Source organism: Megalobrama amblycephala, linkage group LG5 (genome assembly GCF_018812025.1).
Source record: "Megalobrama amblycephala isolate DHTTF-2021 linkage group LG5, ASM1881202v1, whole genome shotgun sequence".
Taxonomy (NCBI): Eukaryota; Metazoa; Chordata; class Actinopteri; order Cypriniformes; family Xenocyprididae; genus Megalobrama; species Megalobrama amblycephala.
The window spans coordinates 18,143,341-18,163,363 of NC_063048.1; the positions used below are offsets into that span (position 1 = coordinate 18,143,341).

At 37.3% G+C, this 20,023-nt stretch overlaps 2 protein-coding genes across 6 annotated transcripts in view; one reads left to right on the forward strand and one right to left on the reverse strand.

The window, feature by feature from the left end:
- Positions 1-1,413: 1,413 nt before the first annotated feature.
- Positions 1,414-4,117, reverse strand: foxa1 (forkhead box A1). The gene is made up of 2 exons (XM_048190951.1): positions 3,847-4,117; positions 1,414-3,077 (listed from the first exon to the last, which is right to left on the reverse strand). The coding sequence occupies exons 1-2, from the start codon at positions 3,916-3,918 to the stop codon at positions 1,863-1,865; spliced, it is 1,287 nt and encodes a 428-aa protein (XP_048046908.1). The 5' UTR covers positions 3,919-4,117; the 3' UTR covers positions 1,414-1,862.
- A 1,880-nt stretch (positions 4,118-5,997) lies between these two features.
- Positions 5,998-20,023, forward strand: part of ttc6 (tetratricopeptide repeat domain 6) — a 50,484-nt gene continuing 36,458 nt past the window's right edge. For 2 of the 5 annotated variants that reach the window (XM_048190952.1, XM_048190953.1), the window contains exons 1-10: positions 5,999-6,129; positions 6,676-7,577; positions 12,904-13,086; positions 13,254-13,384; positions 16,081-16,260; positions 16,455-16,614; positions 17,949-18,053; positions 18,572-18,679; positions 19,140-19,229; positions 19,505-19,896. In XM_048190952.1, coding sequence (XP_048046909.1) covers positions 6,855-7,577; positions 12,904-13,086; positions 13,254-13,384; positions 16,081-16,260; positions 16,455-16,614; positions 17,949-18,053; positions 18,572-18,679; positions 19,140-19,229; positions 19,505-19,896 — 2,072 coding nt within the window. In that variant the 5' untranslated portion in view covers positions 5,999-6,129; positions 6,676-6,854. Of the gene's footprint in view, positions 6,130-6,675; positions 7,578-12,903; positions 13,087-13,253; positions 13,385-16,080; positions 16,261-16,454; positions 16,615-17,948; positions 18,054-18,571; positions 18,680-19,139; positions 19,230-19,504; positions 19,897-20,023 lie in introns of those variants that run through there. The other 3 variants (XM_048190954.1, XM_048190955.1, XM_048190956.1) reach the window with 3 other exon arrangements.

The following is a 20,023-nucleotide window of genomic DNA, read 5'->3' on the forward strand; positions in this document are numbered from 1 at the left end:
CGACGCTTCAGTTTCATTATCATCAGCTTTTTGTTGACGTAAGTCGACCATTTCGAGTCATAAAGATTTATAAAATATTTAAACAAAACAATGTTTCCGATAAAGCATTTGATTGAGAACCAAATATACATAATCAGATTTCACCTGGTGTAACGGCTGCGACATTTGAACTCGATAATGGCGCGAAGTTTCTTTAAATGATGTAGATCATCAAGCATAATGAGTTCAATAAAATTATTAGAATGAATTGTATAATGTTTTACATTTGTATTTTATTTAGGCTATAGTTTTATGTGAATTTGTATTTCAGTTAATCAAGCCCATAAACCCCACATGTTTTATTTGTTATGTGTAAGCAGGTAAACTCTGTTAGATATTTACACATTTTTTTTTAGTTAATAGCTTAAAATATTAAGCACTCAGTTTTATAATGCACTTATCGTGCGCATGAGAGAATATAATTTAGATTATATCATAAACATGCTATTAAATCTGATTCTTTCTTTTTTTTCATCGCAAAATATTGGATCGTTCCCATGCATGAAAAAATATTTTATTTTCTAATGCATATATTAGGCTACAAATTTCAGTATCGATTATTGCAGTTATTTACTTTACCATCTTTTATTAGGCTAAATATCTTTATCGCGAGCTGTAATTCAATATCAGATAAATCGACCGCGTCGGACCTTAATTTTAGAAAAACAATGTGGTCTTAATTTTTTTTAATTCGAATTAAAAATAAAAGGCGCAAATATAAGCTATATAACTTTCTTTTATATAGGCTGCACATATCGAGATTTCTCAAGCCTGAAGTCAATTATCCATTTTATTTACGCATCGGGGGGGAATTACAAGATAATTAAATGAATTTCACGGCTACTCAGCCAAAATGCGTGTATACAAAATACCATGATCAAAGTCAAATCTGTTCAGGTTCACGTGCCCATCATGTAGGTTACGCTCCACAAAAAGATGATTTGGCCTCTCTATGATATTGTTTAAAATCCCATTTAAAACGAGATCGGATCTTTTATGAAGCGAGTCTTTGAGGCTGCGCGTGTGTTAGACTTGGATTTTCTCTTGGTCTTTTACCAACATCAAGTCAAAACCAGACGGGCTCAGCCAAAAGCTGGCTTTGAGAGCAGACAGCCTATATTAAAGAATTTAATTCGATTAAAAATCGCATCTATTTCTATTTTATTTCAGGTTCTATTGAAGTTATTTAGCATTATTCTTGCTTGGACATAAAATAATGCAAAGAAAAAATGAAAATAATGAAATAAATCTGGTATTCTTACATAGCTATATAAATCTAGATTTAATCAATAGTCTTTGAATAATTGCAAATAATGTCACTAAGAAAAATGCATACATGAACCTCTTTGTATAAAAATGTCACAAACGTTTTGCTTGATTAAGAAATACATATTTTATTCACAATGCATTTCCACCTTGGATTAATTTATTTCAATACAAGATTGGGAAGTGTTTTTTGTCAAAACGAGGTAAGTAAACCCCAAAAATAATGAGTAAAATGACAACATTCAAATACATCTGCAACAGACAGGGGCTTCGCTTTTATACCAGCAACAAGACCAAAGTTGACCTTCATTCGTGCACGTTGTAACACAATGGGGAACTACAAGTTTGGGGGATCACAACAAGTATTTTACAAGCTCAAAATGATTTAAATACACTAGCAATGATTTATAACTGGGATATACAATAATTGGAAACACTTTACAATATTTTATTATACACATACACATTTTGTTATATTTTAAAGTAACAGTTCTTTTGCACCAGGTGCATGCAAAAAATAAAATAAAGTTTTTTTAATCCCCCCAGTCGGCAACTGACTAAGATGTATTAAGAACAGGCCTGGAATACACACCTTGGTAGTAAGAGGCCTCTAAAGCCGAAGGGTCCATGCTGGCTCTCCCGGCCATGGGCAAGCTGGAAGACATCCCTGAGCCATAGGAGGAATATTGCAACGCTTGTTCATAGGCTTTCAATTCCAGTTTATGCTGTTGCTCTGAAGAGGACATTAAATTATTAATGGAAAACGGGTGGTTGAAGGAGTAATGGGGGTCTCCTTTGAGGTGCAGCTGGGGTTCGTGGGCCATAGAGTGCAGCGAGGACAGGGACGTGGACACGGGGTGCACCTGTGGGCCGGTGCTCTTCAGTTCAGAGTTGGCGGTGCTACCGCTCCTGTGGTCCAAACTGGGAGGACTGGACGACTGGTTCGAGGAGGTTATGGAGCTGGAGTCCATATGCACTGGTTTGCTGCTGGTGCTGTCGCTGGCCGGTGAGCCAGAGCCGCTCGACTGGTCTCTCTTTCCGTCTGACCTCTTTCCATCGGGCAACTTTTTGTCGCATTTAAAGCGCTTCTGTCTTCGCAGGTAACAGCCATTCTCAAACATATTCCCAGAATCAGGATGCAGAGTCCAGTAGGAGCCTTTTCCCGGCTTATCGGGTGACCTGGACACTTTGACGAAGCAGTCATTGAAAGACAACGAGTGTCTGATGGAGTTCTGCCACCTTTGCTGGTTCTGACGGTAGTAGGGGAACAGGTCCATTATCCACTGGTAAATCTCACTTAAGGTAAGCATTTTGCTGGGTGCCTGCTGGATAGCCATTGTGATGAGGGAGATGTAGGAGTAGGGTGGTTTGGCGTGCGGGTAACTTCTCCTGAAAGTCTTGTTGTCTCTAGCCCGGTTCAGGTTGGGCTGCGCGTATGTCATGGAGCTCATGGTGGGGCTCATGCTGGAGTACGGGTTCAGCGCGTTCATGGAGCTGTGCTGAGCCGTCATGGCGTTCAGGTTGGACGGGCTGAGCGCGGTGCCCATGGTCGACACGCCGCCGCTCATCCCGTTCATGGCGCCGGTGGCGCCCGGGGGCATCCCGGCCATGGTGCCCGGGCTCAGTCCGGCACTCAGCGCTGGGTTCGCATAAGACATGTTAAAAGAACTGGAAGTCATATTCCCACTGGTGGACATGCTCATGTAACTGTTCATATTATTCATGGAGCTCAGCCCAGCGTTCATGCTGCTGTTCGTCATGGGAGAATAGACCTGAAAGAAAGAAATCCTGGCTTTTAGTGCTGTAATATATCTGTATTCAGCACTTTTATTAACATAGAATGTCATTTTGCATATTTTCTCCAAGATAATAATGTATTTTTTTTAAAATCGTTATAGTTATGTTAGTTATCGTTAACCGATTTAGTATTAAATTTCAGGTAAGACCATTAAAAATTGTGAAAACATACATTTTATTTTTTTTAATCTAGATGTAGCCTACTGCAACTAGTAATGTTTTTTTTTTAAATAACGAAATATTTAATGTGCATTTGCTGATGCACGTGACAGTAGAAATAGAAACGAACAGTTTTATTGCGTTTCATTTAATTAAATGTAAGTTTGCAATATTGAACGAGACAAAACAGAGAATCTTGAAATGGAAATATGTGACATATATACATAATCGATAATAAATTGAATAAGTTATATTCAATTAATAATAAATCAAATAGTTATATTATTTATAAACGAATAAAATTAGTATATTTCATAAACACTTACAATATCAGACTATTGTGACTATTGTCACTTGCAGTGGCATCACTACTGCCACCAAGTGGGTTAATCAATGGCTGATATTTTTATCAGCTTCAGACACAATTCTGTAGAATACATATTTTACATTTAATTCCTCCATTTTAAAAGTGGTTTGTAGCGTAAGCCTCGTTTTCAATCTGTTGATGCATCATTCACGTGCATGCAGCTACAAACTTTCTGACTATTCCCGCAGCTCAGAGTGGCAGTAATAATTGTCTCTCACCTCTTGTGCATCATTATAGTAGCTGCTCCAGTCTGGAGTTTCGTGTCCTTCCATTTTCACTGCGCCCAACATTATGGTGGAAATCCGCAGCTCGTGCACATGCAGTTCGCAGACTCACAGCGCGTGTGTGTGAGTGTGTATGTGTGTGTGTGTGTGTGTCCTGGCACCGCGCGCAGTCACTGGTGGGATGTTGTGCGTGGCTTTGGGTAAAGTGAGGAAATGTTGGGACCGAACTCGAGATCTTCCCCTGCCTGTTACGTAGAACACGGTACAGCCCACTTTCTATGTCTCATTTGCCTGGATCTCTCTCCTTCTTCCAGGAACACGTCTACTCTGCTGTTTTTAAATAGGAATGACCCGTGTGTTTTATTGCACAATACTATTATCAGTAAAAAGGTTAAAAAACGAATAATATTTTCATTTTAACACTATTGGAATAAACACATAATATTGAATATCCGAAACATTTTTGGCACATTGTATTTTTTTTTTTTTTTTTAATGTATTTTGATTTTAAATCTAAACATTTTAAATTATTTAAGCATTTTTATTAAATTATTATATATATATTTTTCAAAATAAGGGTACTTTATAGCTTTAATTAAGGAATCCAGCATTATAATGTTATATAATTTAAGACACAAGTGTACTTTAATTATGAATTCAGATGAAGTAACACGTTTCAGGACATTTGAACTCATAAGAAAATATAATACAATACAGTATAATGTATGTTAAGGTAATATAGTATATTAGATGTATAAAACTTGTAAAACATTAAGTTTATAATAGGTACTTTATAAGCTAATATATTTCAATAATTTTAGAAAACATTATAATGTTAACATCATGTTCATACAAAACATATGAATCATGACATTTAGGCCTATTTGAATATACATAAATCCATAATGATCTGTTGTAACATTAATTTATGTTATTCATGAGCGTTAGTAATAGTGAGTTGCAATGCGTTTACATTTAAAGTAATTACATTTTAACAATACATTTATTCATTATAATCCATAGAATGTTCTTACAAAATTCTTACCAAAAGAATGGGTGTGTGTATATTTAAATATCTGAAAAAATATGAATTCTAACATAACTAGGCCTGTTTAAATAGTTTATAAATACTTCATCAAATCATGTAATGTGTTACAATGTATGTTTGTATAGGAAAAGTGGTACCAAAACAACACAAGCTTCACAGGATAGCAGATGAAATATTTCTAACTTAATAACTTTGGAGCCTATTAATTTTGGCACTGAATCCATGGTGTTTAGGAAGGAAGTGGAAACCCCACCATCTCCCTCCTTTTATTTCTCAGATGAACAAGAGATCAGATTTCCCACTGTACACCTGCTAATGAGCGAATGACAGCCCTGATCATCCACTTACAGCGGATTATCTCCAGTGATCTCTCACACCATTAGAGCACAGATCGATTCCTCACAGGACGGAATGAAATGGCCCTTGAAGCGAAGAACATTAGACCATGTCAAAGCCCCCATGAGACAGACAGAGAGAGAGAGAGAGAGGGAGGGAGCGAGAGGAGCATGACTGTCTTGTCAGTAGTAATGCGTGCTTTATAAAATAATATGTAATGCTTGATTTAACAAAGTGCATTGCATTAGATATTAAATGTTATGCTATAGGCATAAATCCTTTTTTTGTGCAGCAATTTTGTGTTCTTATTAAAAGAATAAGGCATGGTTCTTTGGAGATAACAGGTATGATCAAATATGTCTTTCTTAAGAATTAGAGAATAAAAAGTACTTTTGGGGATTTTAAAAGGTTTTTATGTAATCAGAATGTAAAACCATTTTGATTCTAATTGGAACCTTTATTTTGAATGTACATTTAATCTGTTAAATCCTTTTTTTCCTGTCTGTTCTGTGATTTTGTGTAAATAGAAAGGCATCTTTGCATCATAGCTCACCATTTCAGTTTTTGTTCTGCAAATCTGAACATTTGAGTGGTTGAAGGGTGTTTATTGGCGTTCTGGCAGCCAGTCAGTGCTATATGCGTAAAAATGCATGCATGGAAAAAATAATAATTATTAACATCAAGATAATAATCTACTTGATCATGATCTTCTTATTTCTATGTGCAGATTTTCACTGGCAGCTCTGGCACGCGCATAGGGACGGCCGGTTGCTAGGAGACGCTGCTTGGCGTTTCCCTGTTTGAGTTTCTGAGGTAAAAAGCTGCAGTTATTTTTCAGCAAAGACCACTTTTAGTTGAAGTGGATTTTCAGGCGCGAATACATTAATGAAAAGGTAAGATACTTTTAAAGAATACTTTTTAAATGATTTATTAAGATTTGTTGTGTCACAGCACGAAAAAAGCAACTTTTGAGCAAGCAGGCTAGCTGGCTAACTATAGTATAGCGTTTATAGCTTTTTGAACTGTAAAACTGCAGTTTCTATTTCTTCGAAACTATTATTTATACATTGTTGTTTTCATAAGTAGCGCAAGCTTGTGAAGAGAATGTATATTGATTATTTCATGGAAGTGAGAAAAGAAAATGAGGATAAATAATAAAACATTACAAAATTAAATTAACCTATTGCATAGCTAGAACTGAACAAAGACTGTTGAACAAAATCATGTAAAAACTATTTTGAAAAATATTTTGCAGATATAACGTTAGCTCTTTTACCAGTCCTCACACAAATGTTATTGTTACATTTTATGAAATTAGACAAAACGTGTTTATTAAACAATATGAAACACATTTGTTTAAAAAAAATCATATAATATGATTTCTGTCTATTTAATAAATGTAATTGTTCATCATCCTTTTTGTTTTCCAATATGTAAAGCGCCCGTGAATCCAATCAGGACACAAGACTTCTTCCTTACCTTGCCAGGTGAGCCCTGTCATCACAGATTTACCTCCCATCTTGACAGAACCCAGCTGTGTTGAGTCTCAAATAGACTTTCACTTTCCTCTCCTCTGCAAACTGCCCCCTAAATCCATGTCTCAACAAAGACCAACAAAATGAGCCGGGGTCAGAGCGCAAGCCCAAACATTTCCTCCATAGACAACTCAGTGAACACAATGGCTCTTCCAAAACTTAAAGCCAGGCATGGGATTGTCAGAAAGCCCGTCATAGCCTCTCTCGCAGGGACCACCAAAGCAGTATCCTTGTCCCAAAGGCCACAACCTCCTGCTAAGCCCAGATCAGAGCGGCCCTTATCAGCAGGTGGATCTTACAAACTTTGCACACTTGCTCAGCAGGTCTCAGGTGAGGAGAAGAAAACCTCCAGCACTCATCAGTGCACTATCTTTGGAGGACAGAACCGGCTGGACTCGGGCAGCTCTAATGGCAATGAGGCATCAAGCTCTGTGAATTCAACACAGAATGGGCATAGAAGAGTGCAGAGAGGAAAGACTGAAAAAGTCTGGGAGCCGCATAAGCATCAAACTCTCTCCAAACACAGCAGCTCCCAGAGTTACACCAGCAGCGCTGGCTCCAGCACCATCCAAAGTGTTAAATCCACCTCTGAGCTGCTGGAGGAAGCCAGACTTATTGCTGGACTCGAGCAGCCAGATGAGGTTGACCAGCAGAGGGCACCAAATAAGAGCTTGGCAGACACATTAGTGATGGAAAGTGGGCACATACCTGTTGTTGAGGATGACAGTAGTGCAACTTTCTTTGACCAAGCAATGATACATTCTATGGAAAGAGAACCTGGAAACAACTGCAGCTCTGATGATGAGGTTAGCTTTTTATTTTATTTTATTTTATTTTATTTTATTTTGAATATTAGACAGCTGATGATGAGGTTAGTGGTTCATTTTATATTTTATTTTATTTTATTAGTTTATTATTTTTATTTTATTGTATATTTAATTTTATTTGTTTATTAGTATTTTATTTTATATGAAAAGAGAAGTTGGACACAGCTGCTTTATTATTTTCTTTTATTAGTTTATTATTTGGGCAAAGCAATGAAGGTGCGTAGGCACCTATTTTATCAGTTAGTCATCTTTGTCTTCAACATCATCTTCTTCTTCTGCTCTTGAGTCTATGGCAGCCCATAGAACCGCTTGTGGGAAAATGATTAAATTTGGCACACAGATAGAGGACACTCTGAACATTAACCACAGCAAAATGAACTCCACCAACAGTCCTAACTGGCACTTACATTTATGCTAATAACTTTTCAACCGTATGAGCTATAAACATTATTTTTCCCTCAAGACGATTCGATTGCACCCTCTGACGTAATTTTCTGTCATGAAAATTTTTCCGCCATTTTGAATTTTCCAAAAAACCTACTTTTTCAAACTCGTCCTAGATGGTTTGTCCGATTTTCACCAAAATTGGTTCAGATCATCTTCAGACCATGGTGGCAAAAAGTTCTCAAAAGATTTTTGATAAACCTTCTTGAGTAACAAGTGAATGAATTTGACTGGCATGTCAAATCGGATGCAAGTCCATATCTCCACAACACTTTAGCGTATCGAGACGAGTCTTGGTACATGTCATCACAAGCATGACTTTAGGCAATTTGCAGTGTTTTGGCACAGTGCCACCAGGAGATATGAAAATGGCTATTTTTGCTTATAACTTATGAACAATTTGCCCAAAAACCATTAAAATTGGTCTCTTTTGATTCAGTGCAGCATACAGAGTTGAACAATACCCAATTTTTCCATATCTGCCCTTTTGGGTGTCATCCATTTTGAGTCTTGTTATAAAATGCTGTATTAGAGTATTGCTATGAAACTCAGTATGGGTCATCGGGATCATACCCTGAATGTACTCAAAGGGCCCTATCATATACCCGGCGCAATGTGACGCCAGGCATGACGCAAGTGTTTTTCCTACTTTCAGCCCGATGCAGTTATCATGTTGTTTAAACAGCAAATGCATTTGCGCCCATTTGTGTGCCCATGGGCCTGCTGTGCTGAAAACAAGGTGTGTTCAGGCGCATTGTTGGCACGTTGCTATTTTGAGCCAACTGAAACCTGGTCTAAAGTCAATGGCGCAATATTTTATTTATTTATTTTTTTAAGGAGCACGTTAGTAATATGCGGCTATAGGCGGGTGCACAATGCGCGTACACTCTGCTTATTACACACACAAACATGCCACATATTAAAAATAAAAGGATTACAATGTAAAATATTATTATTGTGTGCATAAAGATAAAAATGCTTTGGTGGAATCTGACTTGTCCTGTAAATGGTCTGCTTGTGCCTCGCGCACGAGCAGATCCGTTTCCTCGCTAGAGAAGCATTCAGTTTTTCCACTTGCAAATTCCACCATGTAAATAGCGAATCCGCCATGGCGCGAATGAAACTGGTTTTAAAGGGAATGGGAGATGAGACTCTGATTATGGTTTATTTCACGTTATGCTCAAAAAACACCCATTACTCATTAAGAGAATAGGGAAAACCCTTATAGACCATTTTAGCCTGGCGCGCCGACCATTTTCCCTGTCGTTAAAGTGTCATGAAACCCCAAAACACTTTTTTTGAGATGTAAACAGATTTGTATAGGCTGCACATCATTGAAAACACTAAAGGTACTCATTAATGTTATTCATAAGTGAAAAATAGTTATTTTTGCATTTTTCAGAGCCATTTCTGTCTTTCCGGTTTGAAAAGCTGAGTCAGAGCAACGTCACAAAATCTGACGTCATCGTGTACTTTCGGCCCAAGTATGGGCATGGTCGAACATGCTGACGTAGACCGTTTCGAGCGATTCTCGACTTATATTTATGACATAAAGCTCATTTAATCCAATCACTGCGCTGTAGTATGCATAAGATTATAATTGCGGTATTATGCATGAGGAAGTATCACTTCTCTCACCTAGGTCTCTTGTCATTCAGAGACATATTGTTGGTGTTCGTTTCCTCAGTGCTACAACACAATGTGTTTTCCTGCGAAGCGACCAGAGCAGAGGTTTGTGTGCATGTGGATTGTTTTGCTGTAATCTACTAATGGAAAATATGTTCGCATGAAACCGCATTACAGCAGAGAATTCAAATGTCACAAAAGTGCGGCTCATTCACCTCTGCCTGCTCTAGCTGCATTCACGCGAGCCATGTGTATGTTTCCCTCAGCACAGTAAGCACATGAGTGTTGTTTGTATTTTGCTCGCGATGCAGTCAGAACTGGAGTTTGAATACGAACACATGAAAAATACGTTATGCTATACACGCGGAGCGCGCATATGATCGGTTTCAGCGCGGAGCTTCGCGTTGTTTAACAACACTAGCCTCGTGCCACATAGCTCATATCTGTGTTTAAAGTTTTTATTTCACCCATTCTCCTGCACCAAACATGAACCAGCACGGTGTATGCACACATATTTCATCAAGTCTTCTTCAAATGAATTATATGTGCAAACTGGACACTGATACAGTGGTATAGCATCTGAACGCGACGACACGTTTATTCTAATAGACAAAAGACTGATTTTGAGACTGCAGTGCTCGTAAACGTAATCAAAGTAGCCTATTATTAGCCCTATTAAATATTCTTTCGCATTTCTCCCTTGTGCTTGGGAGTTTGTTGTCATTTTCTCAGTGCTCATATATTCATTATTCTGTATAATGAGTGTGTTCTTTGTCTTTGCTTCATTGGTTGTTCTCTCCCCTCTTCTCTCCCTCTACACTCCCAATTTTCCAGAGCTTTACACGCCCGTTTTAACGGACTATTCTGAGCTTTGAGGTGTGAACGACCAGGGTAAAACGGGGGTTTCATGACCCTTTAAACTAGCAAAAGTGGACAAGCCCTAAGTGTGTTTGTGCCGTGCGCTTAAGACCATGTGCTTAGATTGTTAAAGGGTTAGTTCACCCAAAAATGAAAATGGCTGATTTCTAAACACTGCGAATCATGATTCAGATCACGTGTCAAACTGCCAAACTGCCAAACTGCTGAAATCATGTGACTTTGGCGCTCCGAACCGCTGATTCAACACACTGATTCATAACGCTCCGAAGCTTCATGAAGCAGTGTTTTGAAATCGGCCATCGCTGTATAAGTCCTTATTTTGTTTTTTGTGCCACACCAAAAATTTCCTCGTCGCTTTATAATATTAATATTGAACCACTGTACTCACATGAACTGATTTAAATATGTTTTTAGTACATTAATGGATCTTGAGAGAGGAAATGTCATTGCTGGCTATGCAGGCCTCGCTGAGCCATTGGATTTCAACAAAAATCTTAATCTTAAGATCTTAATTTGCGTTCTGAAGATTAACAAAGGTCTTATGGGTGTGGAACGGCATGAGGGTGAGTAATAAATGACATTATTTTCATTTTTTGGTGAACTAACCCTTTAAAATAGGGGCCAAAAAGTTTTGAGACACCTTGTGGTCAAAAATTATAATGAAATTTAAAAAAAAATGCTAATAGCTTTTAATTAATTTTGCCTATTTTAATGAAACTAGTCTTGATAGATTCCTCGGGTCATACAGAGAACAATACCAATTGTGCCATATTCAGTAGAAATTTTGTCCGGCATTTTGCATTTAGTTGAAAAAGCAACTTTTTCGAACTCCTCCTAGACTGCTGGTCTGAATTTTACCAAAACCGGCCATCATGAGACCAAGTTGGCAAAATGTTATTAAAAGCTTTTTAATTGACCAAACGGTTCTCAAATATGGCATGATTTTGAGGCTGTAATTCTGCAATGCTTTGGCATATTGGCACTAAACTTTGTACAGTATGTGTCATTGTCACCTTAAATCCAAAGTATACTTCATTCGTACATGCACAGTTGAACGCATAGGCGTTCAACGCATGTGCAGTTTTGAGCAATCTCTTCATGAGTTACAACCCATGTAAACATCTTTGTATTCTTTCATGCTAGAGTTGTACAAATGAGGGTACTTTCTAACCTCTATGCACAATCTCTCATCTATGTAGGCGTCCAGTTGTCGCTGTAGCTTGCATGTGTTCCAGTCTGTTCTGATTATGCAGTTTTTCTTTGACTACCTTGTGAATCGACGCCCCCCAGGGCACGGCTACCATCTTGTGGATAACAAATGTGCACATGTGACCTGTGCGAACAAAGTACACGCAGTTACAAAAATCCAGCGGTGCGGGTACAGTATGCGCGTATTCTTCTGATGATGAAATTCGCGTCACGTGAAGTATACTTTGGGCTTTACTCTGACCACACCACATCAATTTGGTGACAGCACCACTTATTGGTCAAAAGTGATAAGCAATTAAATCATATTACTAGTGATCAGCCGTTTTGACTAAAATCAGCTAAAAATGTCTTGAATTACTTATTGTTGCAGTTGGACTGATGCTCCCAGCCATGACTCATCATGCCATTTTTGTGCTTGGCCCCTTAATTGCTGCTTGCAGCTATAGTTTTATATTATATTATTTATTTATTGTTGTTATTTATGTGTTATTTTATCTTATTATATATAGAAAGAGAAACTGGACAGCTCTGGTGATGAGGTTAGCTGTTTTTTATGTTTTATTTAAATGTGTAATATAATGACATTGCCAAACAAATTAAATTCAGAAATAACTAAATTTCAGTTGTTGGTTCCCCTTTCAACTTTAACTATAAACATACCTTTTCACATCCACAAAGTGTAACAGTATTTTTTGCCTTCATTCTGAACAGCATATTTTGTGTCTAATGAAATAACATTCATACATTTTTAAATGTGGCTTAAGTGTCCAAATACTTCTTGGGGACACTGCATGCAATATGTCAATGTACAGAGATATACTATGCAAGATTACCCAAACTGCTTAAGGACAGTGTCAGTTTGCAAAGCATAAATCTTTCATATGAATCACTGTGATTAAAGCACAACAAGTATAACATAACAGTAAAAAATTCTAAGGGTAGCTGTCTGCTTCAGAAACCCTGAGGGCAACAAAAGAGTAACACAATTGTTTGCTTTTCAAGGTGAGCTTGTGGCGACAATATTTTGTTAATCTCGTTGCAGTGGGGAAATTTTTTAGCATTTCCTGTTTGTACATTTTGATGGGTAAAGTGATAGGCTTGGAATGACAACGGTCTTAACTGAATGCTCATGTGTATTTTCCTTCAGGGGCCAACTCAAAGGGAAACCTCTGTACAACACGTCTGTGTGCCAAAAGAGAAATGTTCCTCAAGACCAATGTGCCATCCACCTGTGTCATCTGGTGTCTACAAGATGGCTGAGTCAGTTTTACAGAAGGATTCTGAGTTTGGCTCCAATGGTCGAGGTTCACTCAATGATCTGTTATCCCAGGTAAACTTACTACACACTACTAGATAAAAGTTTGCTTTCAAAGAACTTTTTGACAATTATGCATGAGCAAAAGTACTGATGTTTAATGTATTAGATTAAATACATTAAATTTTCCTACAATTCTTTTAATAGAAACTAATTTGTATTTTTATATATATATTTTTAAGGTGACCAAAGAAGATATAATAATGGCCCGTGGACATAGCTTGACTCCGATTCAGAGAGCGGAAAGGACATCCCATCAGACCAAAACCATTCAAGGCCTTTCACTACTTGCAACCTGGACACCTAAAAAAGAGTAGCCTATAAAAAATCTTAAATATTTTGTGATATACAGTGGCCTAAAAAGTATTTGGACACTCAAGCCATACTTAAATTGTATGCATTTAAATGCATTAAATAACAAATTGTCAAAACAAAACAAAAAAAGCCCACGATTTTTAGTGTATTTATGAAGTCAGTTTCACATATTCAAACATATTCCACTAACATTTCACAAACACAAAGTGTCCAAGACTTTTTTGTTCTATATTGCATCTTTTCACACCTAACAAGTTTATTTTTTGTGAAAGTGTGTTTATGCTATCCCTTGCGAAAAAGATGTACACTTTAGTATACTTTTAAGAAGAGTACTTGTTTCAGAAATATTATACTTTTATATTCGGTTCACACAAAGTACATTATATTAATATTTTCTGACCCTTAATAGCATGTTATATGCCATTAAATGAAAATGTGTTATAGTTAAAATTTATATTAAATGCAATTAGTTGACCTAAATAATGCTGTTAATCAACACATTTAAATAAGCATACTTCTTTAAAGCACGAAAAAAGATTATACACTTTAAAGTAAAATTTTTAATCTTTAATGCACTTTTAAAGTAAAACAAATTGAAAGTAAACTTTTTTTGCAGTTTTTAGAATCAATCAATCATGAAAGTGTACTCTCTTTAAGTACACTTAAGTGGAATTCTATTTCATTAACATTATAATATGTAAGTATACTTTTTAAAAATATATAAGTGCACATTCAATACAATTAAGCACACTTCTTTTTTTTTATATTTTGACACTTCAGGTTTGCTCTGTTTTGTATCTAATGCAATGACATTCAGACATTTTTAAGTAAGGCGTCAATGTCCAAATACTTTTGAGGCTGCTGTATACTTCATTTTATGAATTATGCCACTAAGGTTCACTAATCTATGTGTTGATATATTGGCATGTTCCACTTGCTATCAGCATGTCAATCTTTCAACGCGTCACTAGTGGAAGGGCGCAGAGGGTGGCCTTGGACGCAAATGATCATCTAGTTTCACACTACCTGAGAAGAGCGTCCAAAGCTTGTCATCAGCTTCCCCTCAGCCCTATTTAGGGAGCAGTAACACAGCGAGTAATTGCCCGTCACTTACTCAACTCATCTGTGCTGCGGGTCTGTCTGGAGCCAGCGCACCCACGCATCCCTCCTCCCAACCTCTCCAGCACTCACCTGAGAGCTGATAACGCAAGATTTACTACCTGTGCGGCTGGACCTGCGCCACTCCCTCACTCTTGAAAAAGGGCCTTTTAATTACTAGCTTTTTCCAGTCACGAGGGTCACTGAAAGGTTCCTGTTGGATGCGGTTGAGAGGGTTTATATGAGAGCCGCCTGCCTACGGGGCAGATGGATAGCGGGGCAGGTTGAAGGTTCCTCCTTACGGTTCAGGAATGTTTCTTTTCAGTGCAGGCAGGGCCAGTGACTTTGGTGTGACCTTCGAAGTCTTTCGATGAGGCTTAACCGTGCCAGAGTGGGGTGATAAATCTAGCTTGTCACAGGCCATAGTGAACGAAACGTACGCAATAAATTGGCGCTGTCAGTGGAGCCGTGGGGACGTGGGTGGCGGAGGGCCTCTCCTGCCTGTCTGCAGTTTGGGGAACATAAAGGGCCCACACACAAAGTCAGTTCTGAGGTCGTTTCTCCCGCTGTCTACAGTTCAAACAGTGGTGTGAAGTTATGGCAGAGACGATCTGTGCAAATAGACTGACTCGTCATCTTTTTATGGCAGAACATAGGGCCCATATCACATTGAGTTGGCACCCAAAATGGTTTAAGTTTAAGGTCCAAGAAATGTTCCCGTGAGACCCTAATATTAGATTGAATGACGTTTCAGTAATGAAAATGAATTTATTTATATTGGGTCATGGAACAAAATATCAGGCCTTTAAATACATATTGGAACCTTGAAACCATTAATTACACTGAGACTTTTGAGCAAGCAAGCATCATTTGATATATACAATGGTGTCTAAAATTCTGAGACCACTAATGGAAATGCGTATATTTTGTTTTTTTTTTTTTTTTTTTTTTTTTTTTTTTTTTAATTATTTGGATACAGAAACCATAAGATGCCATGCAATATTAATGTCTGTCTTGTTTTCTTCTAATCACATGATCATGATTCTCATGATCTCAACACTCAAGTGTACATAACTCACTATTCTCTCGTCAGCCACAAACCATGATATATGTTCGGGGTCTGTAAGATATTTTTCTGCTTTTGAAAAGTATCTAATGCTTACCAATAAGTCTCTTATGCTTATTTGACCAAAAATACAGCAAAAATGGTAATGTTATGAATTTTTGTTTTACAATTTAAAGTTACTGTTTTCTATTTGAATATATCTTAAAATGCAATTTATTCCTGTGATGGCAAAGCTGAATTTTCAGCATCATTGCTCCAGTCTTCAGTCACAATGTCCTTCAGAAATCATTCTAATATGATGATTTGGTGCAGAAAAAAACCTTTCTTATTATTACCATTATCAATGTTGAAAACACCGTTTCTTAATATTTAAATATAAATATCTTTATTGTCACTTCAACTGAATGCATCCCTGCTGAAAAAAAAATATATTTAAAAAATACAGTAGTAAAGCATGGCCTCTTAGGGTTTCTGTATTTTGAAGAAAATCAAATAATTGTTTCCACTCTACTTGTTTGTTCTGTCCACAGTGCTGAAGGGTATAAAACCATCCACCATTTGTGTACCACTCCTGCCAGTCAAGTCGTGCCTGTTGAGCTCCAGCTTGCTTCTAGAATCTGTCACACTCAAAACCCGATCACTGCAACAGCACAGTTTAACCAGCAGAGGGCAGCACTTGGACATATATCTGTACATCCTGACGTACAGAGGTATAATCTGCCTGGCTCTTGATGTTTCTTTTAGAGTGATTCTTATTAAAGCTCATTGATTATAAATTCAGGTCACCATTCATGACTCTTTCAAGCTCTCTACCTGTCTGAGTCACTCTAAAGATATATTTCCATTCCTAATATGATATTTTCAGATGTGATGACACATCATTAATGCTGTATACTCATTGTAGGCTGGTGTGTGAAGGTGTTTCTGTTGATTCTACTGGGGTTTCAGCACAGACAGACTGTGTTTCCCACATTCCTAAACAGACGTCAGATACTCTGGAGGACTGGCAGAGAATAGCGGAGTATTACGTGGAGAGACCAAGGATTATGATGTGTGGACATGCTGTAAGAAAGATCTTTTGTTTTATGACTCACTGTCGGTGACGTTCAATAAAGTGACTAATGCGTGACACTGACAACTAGATCTGGTTAAAACCAGAGCTGTGTTTTTAAGGAAGTTCATGCAAAACATATGCTGTGGTTTATGATTTATGAAAGATATTTATTATATTTATCACATTATTAAATATGTAATAAATGTTTAGTTAAAACTGACTTTTTAAGTCTTCAACCTTCCTTGGATAGTTTTTATATAAAACTATAAAACGGTTTTAAACAGTTGTTTATGTTCTTTCAAACTTATTAGAAGATATTAAAGGGTTAGTTCACCCAAAAATCATTTATTACTTACCCTCATGCCGTTCCACACCCGTAAGACCTTCGTTAATCTTTGGAACACAAATTAAGATATTTTAGTTGAAATCCGATGGCTCCGTGAGGCCTTCATAGAGAGCAATGACACTTCCTCTCTCAAGATCCATAAAGGTACTAAAAACAAATTTAAATCGGTTCATGTGAGTACAGTGGTTCAATATTAATATTATAAAGCGACGAGAATATTTTTGGAGCGCCAAAAAAAAACTAAATAACGACTTATTTAGTGATGATGGCCGATTTCAAAACACTGCTTCAGGAAGCATCGGAGCACAAATGAATCAGTGTATCGAATCATGATTCAGATCGCGTGTCAAATTGCCAATGGCTGAAATCACGTGACTTCGGCGCTCCGAACAGCAGATTCGATACACTGATTAATTTGTGCTCTGAATCTTCCTGAAGCAGTGTTTTGAAATAGTCCATCACTAAATAAGTCGTTATTTTGTTTTTTTTGGCGCTCCAAAAATATTCTCGTCACTTAATAATATTAATATTGAGCCACTGTACTCACATGAACCGATTTAAATATGTTTTTAGTACCTTTATGGATCTTGAGAGAGGAAATGTCATTGCTCCCTATGGAGGCCTCACGGAGCCATTGGATTTCAACTAAAATATCTTAATTTGTGCTCTGAAGATTAACGAAGGTCTTACAGGTGTGGAATGGCATGAGGGTAAGTAATAAATAACAGAATTTTCATTTTTGGGTGAACTAACCCTTTAAAATCAAATTATACCCAATTTATCCCAGGGTACTGGAAATATTCTGTCACTAGATGGCATTAGACACACATTATTTTTAGAATTAACAGATGAATTAAAGGTTTTTGTATTTTTTATTGTTCAAGCTCTAATTTGTCCTGGGTTATTAAATGTAGACTGTTGTATAAATTTCACATTAGTCCCTTGAATTATTTGATTTTAAACAGCCCCTTCCAACATCCAATTATTTTTTCTCATAGGCAACACTGTGTCCCAGTGAGCTCAGAATGTTCTGGAACCCTGCACCTCCTAAATTCATCTGTGCCCCCTGTGTTATGAAAGACACACTTTTCCCCAAATACCAGGTACAGCAGCACCATTAACAGATGTATGTGTGCTTTCTTGTCAGTATGCTGGGACTTTTAACAGCACCTTTTTTCTGAGAAATCACTGTATGCCTCCCCCTATCCGCTTCCTGCATTTACACTGTAGGCTTCTGTATTCAGAGAAGATCCCAGAGCAGCTCTGTCTGTACACTAACAACGATACATGCTTTCTCTGTTATTATCTTAGATTTGTATACAGTTCTTGTAAGTGCATAATATAAGAGAAATGAGCTAAAGCGCTTGAGCCTTGTCAAGAGTTTAAGTAAAATTATGAGCACGACTTGCATAGTAATGCCTGTAATTCACATGAATTAGCTATTAATACTATCTCAAAGATATTTCCTTTGAGCTTGCTCATGCTGGGAATATTAAATTCCTTATGTTACCTTCTGATCTGGAAAAATACTAGCATAAAAGTGAGTTCCAATGTGATACAGTTTTATGCTATTAAGTCAGTACTGTAGCCCCCATTTTCTTATTACATTTTGTGTCCTCAGATAACTCAGCCAGACCTGTGCAAAGAGAATCTGTTGAATCTGATGGACGAGCATAATGTGGTCAAGTCAGTTAGCCATGTGATGAATGCAGAAAAGGTTACTTCTAAGGTCTGTTTATTTAAATAATCTTAAATTACTTCGTCTAAGGTTTGTCCTATTCCTGTATTTTGCAATACTTATATCTGTGATAAAACAACATATCCATGAAGCTCTTTATGAACATGTTATTCTGAAAAATATATACAGTATCTATTTTATTATAGTGTTTCTGTGTATTATTATAATGCATGCATAATATTTAGCAAATGCATACATAATTTTATATACATAATGCATACATAAGAATTAGAAAAATATTTAAATTAGTTTTTAATGCAGTATAGAAGGTCACACTGCATAACGCTGCTGTCTGCTTGAAATGTCAATGCTTCATATTTATCTTCTTACATACTAAAAAGGAAAGAAGTTGTTACTTTGCATTCATGTCACTTACTCCAGTGAGTTCTCAAGAGAGTTTTATGAATAAAATTGTGTTAGACATTGTCTAAAAATTTGGCCTTGTCCCCAGGAAAATGTCTCGCCTATTAAGTGTAAGTCTGTGGCAGACTTCAGATCAACAGCCTCACCAACTCCCTCTGGGTTCATCTCAACAGAACAGGTTAAAAACCTTTTCCAGTTTTTTTGTTGGAGAGTTATTATGAATTCCTAGTACTTTTTATTGGTTAGCCTTTTCTATTTTAATGTAAAGCTAGAGTCTCTTTTTGGACTAATGCAAATTTCAGTTTCTACTTGTAACAGAACCTTTTTAAAGTTTTGTTCTGTGTGTATATTATTTAAAGTACCTAAAACAGTTCAGTCTTTTAACTGTAATAATTGCATACAGAAACCAGTGCAACCAGAATTTCACCTCTTGTAATATCTTGTCTCCCCTAGGGGTTTCAGACCAGACGGCCCCATTCTGCCCCGCACTTAACCCCAGATCTTGAGCCCTGTCTTCAGCTTCTGTCTGACTTCACCAGCCTTTCCCAGGAGCTGGAGCATGTGTGGTGGCAGTGGCCGCAGAACACAATCTGTGCAGCTCTGGCCGGAGAATTCCCATCCAATGCCAAACAGGCAAAGCCCCAGGAGGTTCACACAGTGCCCAACTCATCAGAGCAGCCCCGCCAGATCCCAAAAGTTCACAGGAGGAACCCACACAAAGGCAAAAATAGGGCAAGCGTGTCCTGTTCCAAACGTAGGGTCATGAAGAGAGGAAAGACACACAGCTCTGTCAAGACAGCATACGTTTGGAAAAAACTGAGAGAGCCACCACAGACACTAACAAGGTTTTGTTATTTTTGTTATTGAAGCATATTTTTAAATGAATAGAATTCCGAAACAAGACCAAAACATGAAATTGCATTTAAACCAATGATAAAATAGTCTTTCACAGCATTTTGTGATGCAATGCAT

What these genes read in the sequence shown, in the direction of transcription:
- foxa1 (XM_048190951.1), bottom strand. Translation starts at nt 3,918, where the DNA reads ATGTTGGGCGCAGTGAAAATGGAAGGACACGAAACTCCAGACTGGAGC. An exon ending in ACTATAATGATGCACAAGAG is followed by an intron (nt 3,078 to 3,846) that starts GTGAGAGACAAT and finishes TCTTTCTTTCAG; the next exon opens with GTCTATTCTCCCATGACGAA.